General features: G+C 39.0%; 1 protein-coding gene across 1 annotated transcript in view; it reads right to left on the bottom strand.

Moving 5' to 3' along the window:
- The window catches only part of lrfn5a (leucine rich repeat and fibronectin type III domain containing 5a), a 36250-nt gene that overhangs the window by 5830 nt on the left and 13382 nt on the right, over positions 1–17038 (bottom strand). The window contains exon 2 of the mRNA XM_035396947.1: positions 5020–6427. Within this exon, the coding sequence (XP_035252838.1) occupies positions 5020–6407 (1388 nt within the window). The 5' untranslated portion in view covers positions 6408–6427. The remainder of the gene's footprint in view (positions 1–5019; positions 6428–17038) is intronic.

Here is a 17038-nt window from a genome sequence, read left to right as displayed (position 1 = left end):
AAGGGGTTACTTTGAAGTGTATTTTCTTTATTTATGTCCAATTTCTATTTTCAATCTAGTTGAGGCTTTGGAATAATAATGGGTGGAGATATTAAATGCTGTCAGTCACTGGATTTAATCATCTAATCAACACTTTTCTCTATTATTGTTATAGGCACGACACGATTAAAATATAAATATCTTCATTTTGTATTATCACTGTTATAATTTGTGTTATTTGTCAATACTGCATACATACGGTATACAGTAATATTTATAACCAGATTTGTATGCTTGTAACCCTTTACCCTAATTCTGAAACATTTATTGTAACATTTGTATTTTTTCTAACAGTTCCAAAAATATGGTGCTACTTACAGAAGCTTACTTGAAACAACACCAAAAAATGTATTCTGCTCTTTTCTCATTTATTAACTGTGTTTCTTTGTGTAACAGCATGATTATGGTTGTTTCTACCATTAAGCTGAGGGACAAGGAAAATAACACTAAAGTTATCTGTAAATTTAAAAAACATCACAGTTTAATAAAGATTTTGCACACATTTCTCACTTAAAATAATGTTGAATTTATGTTTAGGAGAAAATTCTCACTCGTATGTTGTAAACATGCCCATCTCAACATAACTCCCCTATTTTCATTGTGGGCTACATTTTTTTTACTAGCTAGAGCTAATTGGTCAAGTCTTGTCAGGTTTTCATAAAAATCTAGACAAGAACATCACAAAAGTATGATCCACATCACTTTAACAGCTTGTCTTTATATGATATAATGTTTAAAGTAAAATTTTGAAACAGAGTTATTGATATTCTTGTTTTGCATCCAAATTGTAGCACGGTGTGCCACTGTACAACCCACACATATGAAATACATGACTAACATACAACATACATCAGTATCAGATTATGCGTGTTCTGTATGTAGGCCTAAATATTCAACATGAATAAAAACTGCTTAAATTCTCTGGGGATGAGAAGGTCTACTGTGTCCTGCGGCGGTGATTATGCACTGTAATTGCTGCGTGGGTGTTTCTGGCCATTGTGCTTCCTTCCTAGTCTCAGCCACTCCTACCATCCGCTCCTACTGTGTGATAAGGTCTTCAGTACGGAAGTACTGGGACCCTACTGAGACCACTGCAGTATCTCTCTGTGGGAGGAGTCGCTCTCTGCCAAATTGATCACTTTTTTGTTCACATTTTCATACATGATTAAAATAATAATAATTTTCTCTAGCCATTAAATTCTTTTATTTTCTTTCAGAAACATTCTGAGCATTGCATTTGCTGGTACGGAACAATATAATGTGTGTTAAACAAAAACTGGAACAGGCTGGCATCTTACCCAAAATGAATGACTACGGGGGTAGTGCTGATGTAACAGTATTTCCCCCCTTCCTGCTTTACTCTATTATTTCATATTTGCCACGATGAACTGTTTCAGATCTTTAGGCAAAATGTAATATTCGACAAATGGAAAGCGAGTAAACAGAAAACATTTGTAAACTGTTATTTCATTTATTTAATGAAAAAAGTTATCAAACGCCCACATCACCCATGTGAAAATGTAATTGGCCCCTTAGCTGCTCAATCAACCAATTGACCCAATTGAATTGACAGATTCAGCTGATTGAACACAGCCAGGGTTGACTGCAGTCAGCCCCGTTGAATCTAAACCTCACTCATATTGAACCTTACCATCAGAGTGAAGTAGTCACCGCAAATTTTCTACAAGCACACAATGCCACAATCAAAGGAAATACCAAACGTGACAAAGTTGTTGAAATACATCAGTCTGGAAAAGGTTACAAAGCCATTTTTTTAAGGCACTTGGACTCCACCAAACCACAGGGAGAGCCATTATCTGCAAATGGAGAACACGTGGAACAGCAAGACAATAATCCAAAACACAAAAGCAAGTCCACATCAGAATGGTTAAATGGAAACAAAATTTAAGTTCTGGAGTGGCCTAGTCAAAGTTCTGAATTGAACCCACTAGAGATGCTGTGGCAGGACCTGAAATGAACAGTTAAAGCTCGAAAACCTACCAATTTGTCTGAATTAAGGCAGGTCAGTGCAAAAAAGAGTGGGTTAAAATTCCTTCACAGCCATGTGAATGACTCATATCAAATTATAGGAAGTTTAGTTGCAGTTGTTGTTGCTAAAGGTGGTGCAACCAATTATTACGTTTAAGGAGGTAATTGCATTTTCACATGAATGTTATGTATTAAAAAATGTGTTTTAAAAAATGACTTTTGTGTCTACCTACATTACCTTTGTCTAATATTACATTTTGCCTAAGACCTAAAACCATTCAGTGTGAGAAATATGCAATAACAGAGGATACTGTTATTGCATATATACTTTTTCACGGCACTGCAGGTATGTGTATGTCACTGCATTGGTTTTAAGCATCTTTAGAAAACAGACATTCTAACCTGAGAGGAGCACTTGTGCAACTATCTAAATGGGGCGGTTATGGTTGTCTAAGCACATATTCTCTAATGGCTGAGAAGTTGGCCTTAACTAATGTGGCATTTGAATTCACACACTGTCTTCCATTACAGTTCCATTACAGAATATGACAGCGCTAATGCACTTTCGCCTTTATAAAATATCTGTACATATAGAAATAGAGGCAGGTTGATCTCTTTTTAAAATGTTCATGAACACACAGTAGTTTAACAACGGTGTTGGCTGAAGCTATATAATTTTGAAAATGTGTGGCCTGCTGTTTGAGACATCCATGAGAAAGTGTTGCAAGATCAAGTGAGTGCAATAGCTCTGTAAAGAAAAATTGGAACAGAAATTTGCCTAATATTTCCCATTAATTTTAATGCGCAGCATGTGCAGTACAGGCTTAATTCCAGGACTTTGCAAGCTTAGGTTAGCTTAAAGCGTGCTTGCCTGTCTATGAACAACTCTGTTCATTCGTAGTATTTTCTACACTAAAGTGCTTGGCTTTGTTGGGATGACATCATGGGAATGAGTCCCATAGCGAAAAAAACATTCTGAATATTCTTTTGGTAATACAATCCCACTTCAAGTGTCTATCTCTGATATTGGTGTTTCAGCACTGAAAGCACATTATGCATATTAGAATATCTCTTCTCAAAAGTGCTTAAGTCAAGGAAATGTGTATGCAACTGCAGTAAGAATATCACCCGAAGGGAATTGTGGATAGATTGAAATAAATGCTGCGCTCCCCTGGATATACAGTAATAAAGTAAATGCTTTTATGTTATTTCAGTTCCAATAATAAAAATACTTTCAAAAAGCAAATGTAGTATGTGTCAGGTGTGTTTTCATAAATAAATAAATAACTTAGCATGCAGAGCTGACTGCTAGCATAAACAGTATGCAGTTGTTTAGAGGCACAACCATCTGTGGGTCACACAATTCAGGTTTTAAATGGCTTTTTTTTCCTTTTTAATTGTGTTGTATTCCCAGGGTGTGAATAGCTTTCTTGATGCTATTGTTCTTGTGGCGGTTCTTTAGTCTGCAAATGCAGGCAAAAAAAACCCACCCCACCCCCTTCCTTCTGCCCCAAGCCAAACAGCATACATAAGACCTAGAGAGGGTAGGAGGGGCCAGGTGGTGAAGCCCAGGAAGTAACGGGAAACATCCTCTACTGCGCCTGCTTGAGGGCAAAAGAGCTTGCTGCCCATTGAATTCAATGTAGAAATCCAAAGTGACAACCAATGAAAACCTCATTGGTCCATTTTTTGTGATAAAATTCATTATGTGCAGCAGTTTCTGAAACAAAGGTTGTGAAAGGTTATTAAAATGTGCATATTCTTACACAATGCCCCCTTGATTTGATGTTTTGTTGTTTTGCTGTTTTTGATGATATTGCTGTTGTTTTGTGATTGTTGTTATACTGTTGCCCATTCACTATGTATTATCTTTTACCATCTTTTATGTTTTTAAATGTACAGTGAGTTGAGACATCTGTGAAACGCACTTTAAATAAATGATGACAATGCATACTTGTCATATAAAACGTAACAATCGTCAATCGAGTCTCCATCAAGGATGTTTTATTTTCCCTGCAAAAGTCTCATATTCCCCATTCACTTTAATGGGAGCTCCAATGTGCAGTACAGGCCTACTTCCGGGACTTCACAAGCTTAGGTTAGCTGAAGGCATGCTTGCCCGTCTAGTTAAACATGCATGTCTATGGCCCCAACCCCAAGTTCGCGACAACCTCCAGCCAAACCCAAACCCCCATCCCCCAGTCTGCATTTGGTTCCCCCTGGGTTCACTCCACCAACATCCTAGAGCTGGCGCTGTAAGCATGCACTCTGAATCTATTGTGCATAGATTCATACCATGACCATCGACAGTACTTGGATGATTACTGGTGTTAACCAATTAATCAACATCTTCCTTGGATTAAAATATCAAACCTGCTTATGTTTTTATATGATACAGTTTACAATTTAGACATTTGTTACGCAGTTTCAGTGATTACTTTACTAAAGCCACATACAAGCAAACACCACTAGAAACAGAAATTAACACATTTATGTTATTAATTTGACTGTAGTTATACACTACTGTGTGTTTTTTAGGCTGCCACTGCTCTTCTTTGTTGTTGGAAATCTGAAGCTGCTGATGTAACCAGCCTGCACTGATTTAGAAACGCAGCCTCAAATGCACTCAGCAGAGTGTTCAGTCCATTAGCTCTTTCTGTACGTTACATTTACCGTATTCACATTGACATCATCTTTGAAAGACAGTTGATTTCAGTTGGAACGGAATACACTAGTGAATTTTTATCATAGTCATGACCCATATAACTACAGATTTGAAAAAAGTGCTAGAGCTCTTTATGGAATGTTAAGTATAAAATTTCATTTTAAAACCAGATTCTTACTCAGATAGGCAATACGATTATACTCTTTTCTACTACATTTAAGGCTGTGCACACTCACACACACACACACACACACACACACAAATGAAGGACACTCCACAGTACAGTATATGCATTGCCACTACACAAAGAGGGGAAAAGGGCTTACCTGTAAACAAGTGAGTCATCGTAGGTGCCATTATATTGGATCTGGAACATGCGGATACCAGGAATATTCCTCTGGAAATTGAACTTGATGAGGGCAGTGGAGGACGTTGCCTCTGCTATCACCACTCTTTTGTCTGAACTGGTCTTTGCGTCACCCGTGTTGTTGCTGCCATTGGTGCCAGACTTGGTGGAGGTTGAAATGTCAGAGGAGCCAGGGTCGGGCTCCTGGATGTTGTTAGTGCTGTTGGTGATGTGCGGCAGCTTGATGATAACAAGCTCCACTGTCTGGTGTGCCTCTCCGGCTGGGTTGGAGGAGATGCAGGAGAACGAGCCCGTGTCCTTCACCGTGCTGATTAGAATGTCCAGGGTGCCGTTGTTGTAGACCAGAGTCCGGGATGAGTTGGACACCAGCTTGCCTTCTGGGGAGATCCAGTGGATTGCTGGCTCAGGGTCTCCCCTGGCCTTACACCTCAGGGTCACCCGCTGACCTTCCAGCACCCGCATCTCATGGGAGTAGCGTGTGATGAGGGGTGGCTCGCACAGGAACTCCTCCTCAGGGATAGACCAGAAGTAGCGACCAGAGAGGTGGGCGGGTGTAGCACAGGTCTCCAGATCATCCTCGCGGCTAAGGCGTCTTAGCCATAGCAGCTCACAGTTGCAGTGCAATGGGTTCCCCCCGAAACTCAAAGCAAAGGATGATGGGTGCATGATGCCTGAAGTGGCCAGGACCTGGGCCCTCTGGAAGAGGGGGTCTGGTGGGAGCTTTTGGAGTTTGTTTGAGGTTACATCCAGGCGGTTAAGCTTCTGCAGGAGGGAGAAGGTACCTTCAGGGATGTAGTCAATCATGTTATGGTCCAAACTGAGAGTGTGCAAGCTGATCATTCTCTGAATGGCCTCCCAGGGGATGGTTTCCAGGTTATTGTAAGATAAATCCAACTCCTCTAAAGCCAGAAGGTCATTGAAAGCTCCTAGGTGGATAAGCATGAGCTGGTTGTTGTTCAGAATCAGGTGATGCAGCTTGGACATTCCACTGAATGTGTCATTGGATATCCGTGTTAGTCGGTTGCTGTTCAAGTGCAAGGCACGCAAGTTCTCTAGGTCCGCAAAAGCATGGGGTGTTATGTAGCTTATTGTATTCCTGGACAAAGTAAGGTCCACCAGTCTGGTCATGTTGGCGAAGTCTTTACGTTTTACAGTTGTGACAAAGTTATCGGCCAGCCGCAGCTCAACGGTATGCCGGTCGATGTTTGGGGGGACAAAGAGCAACCCTTTTTTGGCACAGAGAGTCGCAAGGTTGGGAGACAATATTTGACACACGCAACGTTTTGGACAGATCTGGGCTTTAACTGCCATGCCAATAACCAACAAACAGACAAGCAGTTTTTCCATTGTAAGTCAGGTTCAATCACCTGCAAGAGAGAGAGATAAAAAGTGAATTTATTGCACCTGAAACATTACACTGTATTTTTGCATCAAAAAAATACAACATTTTACTTTATGATAATGTGTATTTTGTATGACATTTAAAATAGTTACAATCACCCACCTTTACACTATTTTTAATTGTAGCTTAATGGATAGTACTCCGTAATACTCAGATACTATTACATATTTGGTAATGTTATTATGTAGACGAGCAGCCTGCAGTAGATTAAGGCAGAGAATTAATAAATGATTAATTATACAATAATGAAAACATGCACGTCTTGTACATTCCAAGGGACAGATTCCTGCATACAGTATGTTTGTGAGTTGTTCATTCCTAACATCCACTAAGTCCCTAATTTATTAATGAGGAAAAAATAACTCATAAGGAAAATAATTGGTATGCTTAGGACGAGTACCAAGATTGACCAAGATCTACAGGGATTCTGACTTCTTTTAATCCCTGTGAGAACACTCACATAAAATTTTTTAATTAACTGTAGCCACAGACCTACGGAAATGACTAATACGAATGCTGATACAATTTCCTGTTGTTAAAAACATTACTAGACTGCACTTCCAAGTGGAATTTCAGGGATGTGCATGTAAACCAAGTGTCATTTGAAACCAAACTAAAGGCTATAACTTCTAATCATGTTCCATAGAGGAGTTCACTTTTCATACTCTGTATGAATCACACTAGCCACCTGCTGGCAAACATATTGCACTCACTTTGCATTTACAACATGCTGTGTGGGGTGCTGGAAAATAGAAGAGACGGGACAGCTGTTAATTGTCATTTGGCATGAACGGCGGATGCTTTTGCAGTCGACCATAATGAAGGTAAGTTATCTCTTTATTGTCCATTTGCAAAAAGTATGCAATCGTGCAAAATGTTCTCATTCAGTAAATAACCCTATTTTAAGAGACGGACACTTTTAACTGAAAACATGGTTTGCAATTTTCATTCAGTTGGAGCACTTGCTGACAAGGGCTTTATCGCATCAGATCATATACAGTGTATTGGACAGGTCCATTTACATTAGGATTATGCCAATTTCCAATAGAATTAGTTCAGCCTTTTTACTACAGGGGTTTTGCCGGATTTTCATTTTTGCAATGGAATGGCTTTCAGTGCACCAGGGAATCCAAGACCTACATGACAGGGTATCCAATTTCAAATCAAACTGAGTCTGTATTGCCTCCTAAGATCATGTGAAGGTCAGAGAAAGAGATAATGAAACCAATACCACAGCTGCTTGCCATGCAGGTAAAAATATCATGTTCATTACCAGACAGTGATTCAATCCCATTGATTTTATTTTTCCTGCCTGTGCTGTCATTGAAAGCAGTGGTATAATGGTGTGAAATATCAGGTTTTATTCAAGTATTATTTACATTGCAATGTAAATGATCTGGATTGGAAAATTAATTATGATCATAGGGATTACTAAATCATGTGCCCAGTCGTGTGCCATTGCAGTGTGCCAACACTATCGTCCCAGCTAAAATGTACCCTTTTTAAAATGGTACTGTGAACACTGCTTCTGGCTTCATTCATTCCAGCTAATGTGTTTTGCCACTATTTATCATTACAACATGCCAGATTTCATGTAGACTAATGAATATCAATTTATTTATTTATTTTTCACAATGTGCAGACACAAATCTTTATCAGATAGAGTCTACACTTGTGAATGTGTCTTCTTCCCTCAGTTCCCCTCAAAGGTATACTATGCACGTTTCTTGCAGCCCTTATAGACTCTGTGTTTGTCTCCTCCTCCATCCTCAACCCCTCCTCTGTTGAGGACGCACCCTTGAGTGCCACAAGCAAATATCAAGTGAAGAGGAGAGGTGGTCATGGATATTGAAAATCACATTTTTAGCAACATGAATGATTCCATATAGATGGTAACAGTAATTAGGCAGTGTTATAACAATCTTTTACACTGAGTGCACCTCTTAACGTGTGGAAATGTTAAAGTACTCCGTATTGGAAATAAATGCAGGTGAACTACTGATGCCTAGGCAATTACGCTGCATTTTATCATCAGTAAATCCTGATGAAGGCCTTTTTTTAGCTTTGTTAGTGAAGTTTGCTACACATAGCTAGATAGCAGGCAATTCAGTTCCAGATTGAAATAAATGCTGGTGAATTACCAAGCTAGCTACAGTAAGTTGCAACTATAAATGATAACACCAGTTCCTGCCTGGCTTGTCAATTTCCGTATGTGAAAGCATACGTTCGACCACATTTATCATCAGCTGCAGCCTCGTCTCCACCGTCAGCACACTCATGTCACACTATCATATCACACTGTCGAGTCTGTCTGACCATACGGCCAGCAAACACCTCGCTTAGACTGCACTCCACACCTTACCACCACCGTCCTCCATCACGATCAATTTCGTTTTGCCCGGGAGTGCGTAAATTCATGACGTTTTTCCGGTGAAAGTGTTTCGAGATGCCTGATTATGTCCAGACTACAAGTAATTCCGATCACAATGTGTGCTAGACCACCTCGCCGAGTGGTTTGTCAGATCCGAACCCAATGCAAGCGATATCCGATTTGTGCGCGTCCACACTTGTCACTTAATGCAGCCTCGCCTGATCGGATATTAAAAAACACATAGAAATCGGATTTAAAAGAGTAGTGTAATCGTAGCCTCCGACACAAGTGAGAAAAAAAGAACAACGTGCCTGCACAAGCTACAACTGAAGTGTCCTCATCTGACTCACCGTCTGTGCAAACTTATTTTGCTGTTAACAAAGTATAAAGTAATGATACACAATGTTTCAGAGGGAGGGTGCCGACAGCCACACAATTTCACACAGGAAGCTGCACATTACCTTATTAACTTAAAAAAAACTATGGTAACCCATGTTTTTCAAATGAACAATGTGCTTGTCACATAATGTCAACCTTTATCATTGTGCAAAACTGTCGTTTAAAACTGCAGACGTACTACTCAAAGGCAGGAGTCAGTGAGGTCAGCTGGGTGGGTGAACAGTTCTGCCTGAAACAGTGACGAGTTCACTGACCTCTCTAACACATAAGTGTTTCTGTTTTCTGTGTGAACCAGGTTCAGTAAATGTTAGAAATAATTCCAAAACGACATTATGTGAGGCTAAATTAGGAATTCAATAAAGTTAATTTATCACATAGCTGCGGGGATATGGCTTTGACTGTGGTAACTGTAATTACCACAAGACATTAGCAACAAATCTATGAAAGCAAATAAAACAAACAATAGATATGCTATTTCAAACAAATGTTTTCTGGGCAAAAAAAAAATGTCACATCCTTCACTGTTTCTGTGTATTTACATCACATGACCTTCCTGCTTCTTCTGCACTTGTTGTTCTACTGCTGGCAGTTGCCTCTCCTAAGATGGAGCCCTGCCTGTTCCGGGATGCTTGCACTTCACTGCGCAAGCTTTATTTTTGCCTCTTCTGTGACCTGATTTATGAACAGTGTGTATGCACAACTTATTTTGCTTGGTTTTAAACAGTTTACTTGGCAGCAGCATGGGAACCTTTCACTACCTTTGCCACTATGGGCTGGTAGGGCATACCTCATGCCTACAGCACAAAGAGTTCGACCGTTTTCAGGACTTCCTTCATGTGGAACCAAATTTTTATTTATTTATTTATTGCTTGCCTTTCATTACCTGGATATCTCCCCCTTTCTCACACAGTATGCATCTTGGCTTCTTTATATGGCATGTTAAATGCACAAATTACTTCGCTTTAGAATTTCCTTAGCCCATATTTTTAAATTGGCATAAGTAATCAGGAGCATCTTAAAAATATAAAAGACTATTCCAGCTAAGTTGTCAATTTTTTATGGTTCCAGTGCAGTCACAATTAGAATGAAGTTAACTGATTTGCTAAGACGTGTTATGGGAAGACTGTAATTATGCAAGAGCCCTAATTATTAAATGCCCTATTATAACAGCTATGGTGACACTCACATTCCAGAAAACAATGGACAGCACAAATACCATTTCACTGTTTCATAAATTCACAGAATGCACTAAATACTAATGTATCATTTGTGAACAAGATCACAAGCAATATCATTATTGACATTTGCACTTCAACCATGATTTTTTCTTAGAAGGTATAAACAAAAGTGCATAAATAGTATTGCCAAAACTATACATACAAAATGAACCCATTTGATCTGCTCATAATACCCTCGACAAGTTTAAGTCTTCAATGTCTTTCACATGCTATGCCACACACATTGTCATCTATGCAGCCACCTTTCATCAATATCTAGAGGGACACAATTGTAATCACTGTAATCAATAAATAATTGTAATTGGCCCCACAGAGGCTTGCACTTTATTTCTTCATTTTAATATATTGGTGTTTTGATGATGTCTAAAGCCACAAACTTAGAATAGCCATCCTTCTTTACAGATCCTCCTTAAAAGATTCATGAACAAAATTACAATGCCGTGTGAGCAGTAAACTCCATCTAAGCACAAACATGAGGTTAAATAATTAATCTACCAAAACATGAATTTGTATAAATAATTAAAACGGGTCATTTCTACACACAATGCACATGCAAGTATGTTTGTACTGTAAAAGTAGATATGTCCATTTCACAACAATTGCAAATTCAGAATGGATCATTCTGGACCTCAATTATTTAATTGAAGTAATATAGTAACCAGTCACTGAATACTAATACAATACAGGGTCTCCAAATTGAGACATACCTATTTGCACATTTCAGTTAAATACAATATTTAAAGTATAAAATTTCTAGACTGGAGAACAAAACGAGAGGACAGAAGGTTTACTGAAATGATTCAGTCATTAGTTCTAAATATGAAAGAATATTCATTGTCAAATCTCCTCCCAGTTTTAGCATATCCTTCTAAGTTAGGGAATTATGTTTAGAACAAGTACCATCCTTTTGCGAAACATTGGTAAAATAATTTCCTTGGTATTAAACTATCCAAAATATAGGCTAAGAGCAGTGCTTTATTGACTTTTCTTATTTTCTGCGTTCCAATGGCTTCTCATCATTTCACAGTCTAGGTCAAGTGAGAATTCAATTTTCAGTAGCAGGGATGACCTGAAGAACCAAACTGGGTAGGAGCTAAAATGCAAGGGACTGTGCAGCCAGTTAGGTGTAAGTGGATTCGGTGGCCTGTTTTGTGGGAATTTTACCAGAACATTCATCTGAAGGACAACCCTTTCTATGCCACTGTGGTCTGGCACTGGATTTTCTTTTACTCTTAAGTCCAGAAGAGTGCCACCTACTAACAGTCTATCTGCTTAATGCCTAAAATTTCAGTTGTTTGTGCATATCATGCAAATAAATGTTGTATCATTTATTTCTTAAAATTGGAATGGCATACAAGAGATGTACCTAGCAGATACACTATACTTAGCCATGCTGTTCACTGTATCAGTTAAAAAAAGTTGAACCAGGAGAAAGGAGGACAGAAGAAAGCACAATAAAACATTTAAACTTATAAAACTGAACCAAATTGAATAATCAGATATTGTGGATGAAACATCATGGTACTTATATTCTACAAAACATGGTAACATTGCACTAGCTACAGCAGTAGATCCTGGGGTATTATAAAGGCTCCTCTTATATGAGCATAAGATTTGTGGTAAAAGTTCTCTTTTGAAAAGCTCTCAACCTATTTCTGGTCTGTCATCATAATCCTACAACTTACATTTCAAATAGTTTATGGGAGTTGAGTAGGCAGACATTACTTGCTGCTTCACGTCCTTCTCTGACATCAGTTTCAGTCACAAATACCCTCAGTGACCACGATGAGAGACTTGTCAACTAGCATTTATTCTCCCTGATCGAGGGAAGGCCTTAAAAAGATTAAGGTAACAAGAAGCTTTGGGAATGAACTATAGCCTATCCCCATATTGATTTCTTTAGTCTCCCTGCAGTGGATATTGGGCTGGGCACGGCGTACTGTTTGTTAGTCTGGAGATAAAGAGTGAGAACGCTAGGATGAGTACTGCGAAAATTTACATTTCACAAGTAAAAGGAGTGCCAGTATTAAAAAGGATCTAGCTAGTGTGGATCAAACCAGTGTGAGAGTGATTTCTTCAGCTGCTATGGCATGAAGTGAGACGATGCTTTTCAAACTGGACAACAAACAATCTTTAGTTCATCTACATTCATAGCAGAATGACAGCTTGGTTATTAATGGTTACCATGGTTATGTCATGGTTAGTGGAGGTAAAAAAAATAAATATATATATATATACTGTTGTAGCAAAATATCCTTGTGCGATAATATTCCCCTTTTTATGTTGTCTATTTACTGAGAGATTTAAATGAAATAAAAGAGAAAATAAAACCACTGTAAAATAAAATAATGAAGCCATGCTGGATGGCTGGGCAGAGGTTCGATTCACTATTCCTCAGAATTATAATGTAATCAAAGTTTCTTTTTTATTTGAAGGGAGGTTTTGTTTTGATTTCTTAGTGTATTTGCTAGCTGAATATAAAATCCCCTCCTCCCAAACACCTCTGCATAACACTTGTACAACTGCATGGTTCTTACTGAAATCTGTAGCAATCCATTTTGTAAGCCTCATATTAACCTTGAGCCTAACTGCACGGGATAATTTTTTATTTAAAGATTCCATTTTTTTAATGCACTAAATGGTGGCAGAAGCCTATTTTTTTATTTATTTACTTATTTTTTGCTAAACATTTAAAATGAATCACCATCTAGCTTTTCCCCAGGAAAACAAGCAGAGCTGCTCAGTACAGTGGGAAGCCTGTTTGTCTCTTCCTGAATGCACAGCCTCTGGATGCTGCTCAGCCCAGCTCTCTGGGAGGGTCTCACAAGATGGAGACACAATGGTGTGTTCTGTAAAGCTGCTCAGGGCCGGAAGCGTCTCCCTCTCCGAAATCAGACAATGCCCGTATGGAATTCTTTCACACCAGAGTTAGCAGCCATTATAGCGAATATGTTTTCTTAAGAGCACTGTCATTGTTAAGGATGAGTAAGCTAGACCAAGCAGTGAATACGTACACCCTGGAAATTTAATTGAATGTGAAAATTAATTCACAGCCGCATATCATTGGGAGGAAAATTAATTGGCTGGATGAGGCTCATAGCACTGTGCAGTTCTTATCTTGGCTTTTATTCCCATGTCCCCTGTTGATTAACAGGGCCAGAGAACGCTGTGGTGCAGCTGACACCCAGGACAATAGGATATTTTACATTTCCCCTCTATAAAGTAAAGCATGTTTCCTGGTCTATACGCTAATACCTGCAACACAATACTATCAGCACTACCAGTCAGTTTGGTATTCACAGGGTTTGTAATGGACTGAGCCAAGATGAAATGCTTGACTTAAAATCCTGGCACACCATTTCTTTCGTCCCGAGTTGGACTGGTCGGGATGGAGTGGGGTTTGTGCTCCAGATGTTCCGCTTGATGTGATCCAATGGTTTTTGCTGCAGATGATGGAGGGAGATTAGACCGCCAATGAAATCCCACCAAGGTTTACACTAGAAAACACCACTGAGGCAACATGCTGAGGACCCAGTACCCTGGGTAGACTGAACGGAGCAGATTGCCTTGTGTTCCATATGCACATAGTTAACACAGTCCCTAATTGCAAAGGCCTGCACTGTGCCCCTCCAGACCCCTCTAGTCGGTGGTCCTCCCACAGCCAAGCATTTTTCTGGTGGCAGACACACTCCACTGTTGTTCATGCTGTGCACCCAAAAACTTATTGGCCCAAGTGTAAGGAATCAACAGACTGCACAAATCTGCCAAGAACACTGTCTAGCCAAGAGTGAGGCACAGCACATACGGCACCTCCATTCATTATTTTTGAGGAGGCTTGAGGGAAATTGAAGCCAGAGAAGTTTAATCTGGAATATAAACCTAATGAGGAAGATGAAAGCAGTGGGCTGTTATTAGAGAACATGCGAGCACTGATACAGGAACTCTGTCATGACCAATGCTTTGAATAATATGGGGAAAGGACTACCATGTAGTAGCTTGTGATCTGATGCTTGCTGTAATGTTCTAACAGCAGTGTAGGGCAGAACCAAGTGACTGCAGTGCTATGGTTAATACCAGCTAACACTAAGCTGTATCAAGTACAGTGTAACGCCAAGCATATAAGTTTCACAAACGTGACTGGCTCCATTCACCAAAAGCTGGTACTGACTATAAAGTCAAAGTTGAAACTTTGGGTTTAAGGTTTTTTGAGGTCTTCAGCTTCAGAATCTTGAACAAAACATAGTGATGGGAATTAGCCCTCATATAATTGAAATTCTGAGCAGGATAAGCCCATGTTTAGGAAAATATCATACAGTATGTTGCACTGCTTTTTCAATGGATTAATGAACCGCAGACTCAATGGCTCAAAAAGGGTTCAATAGCTAGGTTTTCTCCAAATAGTGTTTTGTGCTGAAGGCCCCCTCATTAATCATGCTAGATAAACTGCTCCCAACCAACTATAATTACTTTGGGCCCAATTTAACACGTCTTGCCTGCTCTATATGTAGGGGAATAGATGTGGGTGTTATTTGTGGGTCCACCCTAGCACAGACCTCAATCTCTGATGCCTTTTATCAGTTATCATGAGATCCACGCATGTTTGAAATCAGGATTTAAACAGATTTTGTTTGGAAACTCAGTAGTCTCGCTTACGCCTCTCCATTTCCTTTCCAGACACTGGTGGTGTGTGTCCAGGGCATGATGTGAGGCCCCATTGTCTCAGTCCTTTTCTATTCCCCATCCTGCCCTTGAAAGCAGCCTTTCACTGGCTCTTCCTTCTTAATGCAATAGGTCTCGCTATCCACAGTCTTCGCAATTTTTCTCATTGCTTCTCTAAATGACCCCATCCGACAGTAAATCTGCTTCTTTCTATTCTGGCTCAAACCTTTTCTGCAAACGGTCACTTTTAACAGGCCAAGGTTTAAACTCAAGCCCCAGGATCGCCATTTTGTCTAGTTAGTCCTCATTCCTAATGGTGCAAACAAAGGAGGGAGATTGAACAGTTCCATGTCACTATTGACATTGGCCACTGTGACTGGCTAAAAATCTGCCACAGTGAGCTATGCAAAATAAATAAGACTGTAAACTAGTCTCAGTGAGCAGTGGGAATGCATGCATGTAATCAAATTATATTGAATCAAAATAGATGGATTAATTTCTCCGCTTCACAAATCTACAGGGCCAAGGTTCAATCTGTTTAATCAAAACCCAGGAATGCTGCCAGCAGGACTGAAGTGTGCTAACTAGTATGCTAACTCATCGTAACTTGGACAGCACGGGGAAAATGCTTTGCTGCTTCACCATGCACAATGCTGATGCTGTCATTTCCTTCAGTGAAACACTACATGTTAATGTAGCAGCTTTGCTTTTCACTCAATATTCAGCCTTCCACTTGCTGAATAGCCCTTCTAATTTTTGTAGCCTCATTTCTGCTGCTGTCTTTGATGAGCTTATCAAAAAATGAGTGCATGTCTGTCTGAAGCCCTTCAGTACCGGAGTACGCATTGCCATCACTGAATCAACAGACACTAAAGCACTGGAGTCTAAATCATATAAAACATATTACATATTCTGTTTGTGGCATGGTATATTGGCTAATAAACAATCTGCCAAGAAACAAAATATTTGGGTTCTGTTGAATGTTGTCCACAGAACATATATCCCAGCAGAGTCATTTCAAGTTGGAATATTACCAGATGAAATTAGAGTTGCCAACTGAAGTCTTGTGCACAGTATCACACTTTCAACGATACTGTAAGGCTCCTAAGTATTTAAAATGTAAATGATTGTTGTAAATGGGTTGAAGAATATCTTTAAAATCGAAACCAAAAAGCATAATCATACCCTTTGTAATCAGTGAGCACTAATATATTAGTCCTTGTAATTTTGTAGACTTTTACGTTCACACTTAAATGCTTATCATACATAAGCAAATACCATGCTTCATAAAGAGTGACATAACACTATCTTATGCAACATGTTATAGCAAATGTGAAATAACCAACAATGTCACTTGGGTAGAAGCATGACATTTGCTGATGCATGATTTATGAAGCGATTATGTCACATTTATGAAGGCATTGTATATGTTATTATACATGCGGAACATTCTCGCCCCCTTTCATATCGTCTGTTATGTAGCCTTTAATGATTTTAGTTTAGATATTTGTTGTTTGTTTAATAAAATCTTTTTTTTTTTTAAACCTTGTCATTGCTATGATTATTATTCGGATAAATACTTGAGTCTACCACCTCAAAGAACTTACGCATGTTGTTTAATCATTGGTTATTATTTTAATATTTAGTATTGAAATTCATAATCATGATTTAATAATTCATTTTATGAGACTGATTATACTTTTGCACCATTTGATCACTGCATGAGATAGTATATTTATAACTCCTGCATTCCTTGGTGCCTACTTGTGAGGATTATTAAAACGGACACGTTTGAATTATTTATCCTCACTATTCTACAATTCATAGAGGTGTTTCCCCCTACACCATATAAGCCTTTATGAGAAACACTTTTGCAACCACTTTCGCTTGTTTAATTGACTTTTACTTC

This window comes from Anguilla anguilla, chromosome 1 (genome assembly GCF_013347855.1).
Source record: "Anguilla anguilla isolate fAngAng1 chromosome 1, fAngAng1.pri, whole genome shotgun sequence".
In the NCBI taxonomy this organism is placed as follows: domain Eukaryota; kingdom Metazoa; phylum Chordata; class Actinopteri; order Anguilliformes; family Anguillidae; genus Anguilla; species Anguilla anguilla.
The sequence above is the reverse complement of the archived record's forward strand: the minus strand, read 5'-3'. Positions and strand labels throughout refer to the sequence as shown.